General features: G+C 33.2%; 3 protein-coding genes and 3 non-coding genes across 6 annotated transcripts in view; 4 read left to right on the top strand and 2 right to left on the bottom strand. All coding sequences in view use genetic code 11, as the record gives it.

Moving 5' to 3' along the window:
* The window catches only part of trnY-GUA, an 84-nt gene extending 15 nt beyond the window's left edge, over positions 1-69 (top strand). The window contains exon 1 of the tRNA in view: positions 1-69. This exon is cut by the window's left edge and continues 15 nt beyond it. This is a non-coding gene — a tRNA (tRNA-Tyr).
* A 450-nt stretch (positions 70-519) lies between these two features.
* Positions 520-593, top strand: trnD-GUC. Its single transcript has one exon. It is a non-coding gene; the product is annotated as a tRNA-Asp (tRNA).
* Positions 594-1,379: 786 nt separating this feature from the next.
* psbM lies at positions 1,380-1,484 on the top strand. Its single transcript has one exon. It carries the CDS (start codon positions 1,380-1,382, stop codon positions 1,482-1,484), a length of 105 nt encoding a protein of 34 aa, YP_009380124.1.
* A 670-nt stretch (positions 1,485-2,154) lies between these two features.
* petN lies at positions 2,155-2,244 on the bottom strand. Its single transcript has one exon. It carries the CDS (start codon positions 2,242-2,244, stop codon positions 2,155-2,157), a length of 90 nt encoding a protein of 29 aa, YP_009380123.1.
* A 495-nt stretch (positions 2,245-2,739) lies between these two features.
* Positions 2,740-2,810, bottom strand: trnC-GCA. The gene has a single exon. It is a non-coding gene; the product is annotated as a tRNA-Cys (tRNA).
* Positions 2,811-3,927: 1,117 nt separating this feature from the next.
* rpoB overlaps positions 3,928-5,000 on the top strand; it is a 3,213-nt gene continuing 2,140 nt past the window's right edge. Inside the window, exon 1 of the mRNA in view lies at positions 3,928-5,000. This exon is cut by the window's right edge and continues 2,140 nt beyond it. Within this exon, the coding sequence (YP_009380122.1) occupies positions 3,928-5,000 (1,073 nt within the window).

Raw genomic sequence — 5,000 nt, 5'->3', positions numbered from 1 at the left:
CGGTTAATGGGGACGGACTGTAAATTCGTTGGCACTATGTCTACGCTGGTTCAAATCCAGCTCGGCCCAATAATCCGCTCATTCATTATGAGACGAAGGTTTTTGTCTTCCCGAAACGGCTGATACACGTAAAAAAATAATCCAATTTTTTGTTATACTTTCTTTTTTCTATTTGTTTGCTTTATTTATTTGTTTCGGGAAATTGAAATTTTGATCAGAATAATGATCTAGATTCATATTATGGTATGGTCTTTAAGTTAAAATTGTTAAAGTATAAATAGAAAAAAAATAGAAAGAAAAAAAGAAAACTCTTTTTCTTTATTTTATCAATAGATTTTGAAATAAGAAAAATTTACTAGCAATTCGTGTCGTTCTCACTAAAGAAAGTCCATATTCATGTGAAATGAAGATAAATATATCACTCGCGTCTCTGTTACAACACAAAAATTCTACCTAGAAATGCTTTGAGTCAAATCATATAAGAAAGTAAAGTATAGATACTGTATACTTTAGTTCCCTGGGATTGTAGTTCAATTGGTTAGAGCACCGCCCTGTCAAGGCGGAAGTTGCGGGTTCGAGCCCCGTCAGTCCCGACGGATCCAATAATCCATAAATATATCAATGGATCTTTCCACTTTTTTGGAAAAGAACAACAATAGAATTTCACTTTCAATAGGAAGTCTTCGGATGATTCTTAGGTCTTTTTTTTTTCTTTTTGAGTTTATTTTCTTCTCATTTTCAAACAAATAGAAAAATTTCCATTACTTGAACTAGAACTAATTCCTAAAACAGATATGTGGCTTAGTACTAGAAAATTTTTTGATTGGTAAGATTCTATTTAGGATTTCAAAAGATAACATAGTAGGTCTGGTTTTTCAATTTCTCGCGTCTATCTAATGGAATCGAATTCCAGATGTTTCTCGGGAGTACATGTATAAATCGAATTTGTTTCTTGTACAACACCCAATTTTTTATTAAAATTACCTTGACAAAATACTTTTCAGATTGATCCCGTTTCCTTCTATTTTTTGTTTTTGGATTTTTGTAACCAGTGGAAGTGGAAACGAAAAAGTGAAACTTCATTAGATGATTGATTGTAGAAGAAAGACGTCAGGTTCTGGAAAAAAGAGTAAAAAAGAACGATAACTTAAGGGAATTCTTGATTAGATAACAAATTCCATTTTTCTTTTTTTGGATTCAGTATGGATAAAAGAGCTTCCTATGGTATACTATTCAATTCGCGACGGCGAATTGATATGATAGCTCATATATTGTTATTCCTGATATTAATCTGATTCAATATCATCAACAGATAAAATTTGGATCATCTCTATGGGATTAAATCCCGAGTTAATGGTACGTAAAAAAACGATAAGATTATGGAAGTAAATATTCTCGCATTTATTGCTACTGCACTATTCATTCTAGTTCCTACTGCTTTTTTACTTATTATCTATGTAAAAACGGTTAGCCAGAATGATTAATTTGAATGAAACTTGATTTCGTAGTTCTTTGACGGATTCCAATTGCGTTTCTTAACTGAAACGAGCAGGAGCGAATCAGCAATATTCGATGAGAGCTGATAGTATGGTAGAAAGATTCATATGAATCTTTCTACCATACTATCAATTAGATTAGTCTTTTTTCGTGTAAGACGCTGTACTATAAACTATAATTTATGATAAAGATACAAACTTAATCCCAGTACCTGCCGAAAGAATCAACGAAAAAAAAGTAAAGTTTGGTATATATTAAGAAAAAACCAAATTAGTAATCTTTTTTTTATCATTGCCAACCCAAGAAGGAAAGTAATTGAATTGATTGGCTGGTGGATAGATGCTCGAAAGAGTTCGATGGTATGAAAACTTCTTTGAATTTTGCAATCAAATATTGAAACAAAAGAGATCTGCTGTTCTCCATTATAATAAAACTTATCTAATTGAATTTTGATAAGAGTCCATTCGTGGAAATTTCAGAAAAATTCAATTAGATAAATTTCCTATCATCTATATCTCCGTTCGAAATATAAACGTGGGAATTATTGAAATATCTTTTTTATTGACATTATTATCTTTAAATACACTTTGCGAAGCGATCGATAAAACAAATGATAATGATACAGTTTTATTCCTCAACGAAACTCAATTAGTATTTCTAGAGTCCACTTCTTCCCCATACTACAAGCGAAAGAGAAAATGTAAAGACTACCATTAAAGCAGCCCAAGCGAGACTTACAATATCCATGTGAATTATGTCCCCTATTTCTATGAATATGAAGGAATTTTTCCATTATTGTTTCATAATAATAGTGAAATCCCTGGTACAGAGTCAAAAATTTTTGGGATTATTCCTTTAATGAACTAATCCAATACCTGAATACTCAGCTCAGAGACTCTTTTGAGTTTGTATACAAACTATATTACGCTTTTCTTTATCCACAATTGGAAATTGGTTAGATATTCCCTCCCGCCGACTTCAAGGCCCAGTCAGTAATCACGTCAATAGGGCTGGAAGGGAATGGAGAGTTTTCGATAGTCCTTCTACTACTTACTAAAAGTCAAATCTTTTCTTGAATCCTAGACACAAAAATTTACAGAACTTTCTTTTTTGAGAACCCCACAAATACAAGTACGTACCAAGAGACCTCTTCTTCTCCTTCCCCTCGGCCGACGAAGAATTCGGGGAGTTATCGATTATAGCAGTTGATAAGGGAGTTCGAGTCTTTTGTTAATTAGAATCAGGCGACACCCGGATTTGAACTGGGGAACAAGGATTTGCAGTCCTCCGCCTTACCACTCGGCCATGCCGCCAAAACGATACAAAATAGACGATACTTAAATAGTCCCTTTTGGGGGTAGATTACTGCACTTCGTTTTTTATTTATTTTATTGGACTTGCATTTTGAATCTCTTTTCCGTGGTTGCCCTTCCACTACTTACTAAAAGCAAAATCTTTCTTTTTTTTGTTTTGATTCGATTCAGACCAAAAATTACGGACTTTCAGTCAAAATTCATGATAAACACGATAAATTGGAACCATTAACTATTGGCTTGACTGCGGTTTCATGAACGATTCGTAAATTTTGATTTCAAATTATGTTTACCTAATGACATAAGAAAATCCAAAGAATAACTAATCAGTATTGCATCTTTTCAAGAAAAAATCGAAAACTCTTTATTTCCGTTTTTCTTTTTCTCAATTGCAATTATAACAAGAATTATGAGTATATGTAAACCCCGGAACCAGAACAAAAATTACACAGACGACAGTCAAGTATCTTATATATGATATATAGATATCTGCACGTGGTTAAATTGACTATTTAATAGAATAAACATAACCCGCTTTACAATACAACGATATTTTAGTAATTCTACAAATAGAGTACGAAGATAGGTAAAAATATCTCTTTTCTACGCAAATCCCTTTTGTAACAATACAAAAGGGCCAAAAAGATTGATTAAATAAATGAACTCTTTATTGTTTCTGATTATTATGTCTTTATCTCGGCGAAGGGATCAAATCCTGCATCTGTTTCGTTTTTGGTATCCAATTGGGTTGGAATATGTAATATCATAATAATGGTAGAAATGGAACTGATATTCTATACTAAAACTCAATTTTATAAATCGAATTTAAGTTAAGTAGAAGTAGCAGAATTCTTTTTATTAAGAATGTTTTATCAATTCCTTTCCTTTTGCATCTGTTACATTTTCAAATTTGAGTAGAAACTTTTCTGTATTCCCCCCTTCATACATATTTCATACATTCAATACATGCTCCTATATGAATATATAGTTTTTGTGTCAAATTTTATGTGATTTAGTAAACAGAATTTAAATTCCATCAGAGATAGATCGGTCTATATGATTCAACGAAGAATGAGCCAAAAATGGGATTTTTCAATAAATGGGGAATTGCGTGCAAATGCTACGGGATGGAAATGGGGGAATGTCTACAATCCCTGGATTTAATCAGATACAATTTGAAGGATTTTGGAGGTTCATTGATCAGGGTTTAACGGAAGAACTTTATAAGTTTCCAAAAATGGAAGATACAGACCAAGAAATTGAATTTCAATTATTTGTGGAAACATATCAATTAGCAGAGCCCGTGATAAAAGAAAAAGATGCTATATATAAATCAATTACATATTCTTCGGAATTATATGTGTCCGCAGGATTAATTTGGAAAACCAGCAGGGCGATGCAAGAACAAACAATTTTGATTGGAAATATTCCTCTCATGAATTCCCTGGGAACTTTTATAGTAAATGGAATATACAGAATTGTGATCAATCAAATATTGCAAAGCCCGGGTATTTATTACCGATCCGAATTGGACCATAACGGAATTCCAGTCTATACCGGCACCATAATATCAGATTGGGGAGGAAGATCAGAATTAGAGATTGATAGAAAGGCAAGGATATGGGCCCGGGTGAGTAGGAAACAGAAAATATCTATTTTAGTTCTATCATCAGCTATGGGGTCGAATCTCAGCGAAATTCTGGATAATGTTTTCTACCCGGAAATTTTCTTGTCTTTTCTGAATGATAAGGAGAAAAAAAAAATTGGGTCAAAAGAAAATGCTATTTTGGAGTTTTATCAACAATTTGCTTGTGTGGGTGGGGATCCGGTATTTTCGGAATCCTTATGTAAGGATTTACAAAAAAAATTCTTTCAACAAAGATGCGAATTAGGAAGGATTGGTCGACGAAATATGAACCGGCGACTGAACCTGGATATACCCGAAACCAATACGTTTTTGTTACCGCGGGATATATTGGCAGCTGCGGATCATTTGATTGGAATGAAATTTGGAATGGGTACACTTGATGATATGAATCATTTGAAACATAAACGTATTCGGTCTGTCGCAGATCTCTTACAAGATCAATTCGGATTGGCTCTAGTTCGTTTAGAAAACGTGGTTCGAGGAACTATATGTGGAGCAATTCGGCATAAATTAATAGCGACTCCTCAGAATTTGGTAACTTC

The sequence above is a fragment of the chloroplast genome of Chenopodium quinoa (genome assembly GCF_001683475.1).
Source record: "Chenopodium quinoa voucher IT123455 chloroplast, complete genome".
NCBI classification, from domain to species: Eukaryota; Viridiplantae; Streptophyta; class Magnoliopsida; order Caryophyllales; family Amaranthaceae; genus Chenopodium; species Chenopodium quinoa.
Note: the sequence above shows the minus strand (reverse complement) of the source record. Positions and strands in the feature narration are given on the sequence as shown.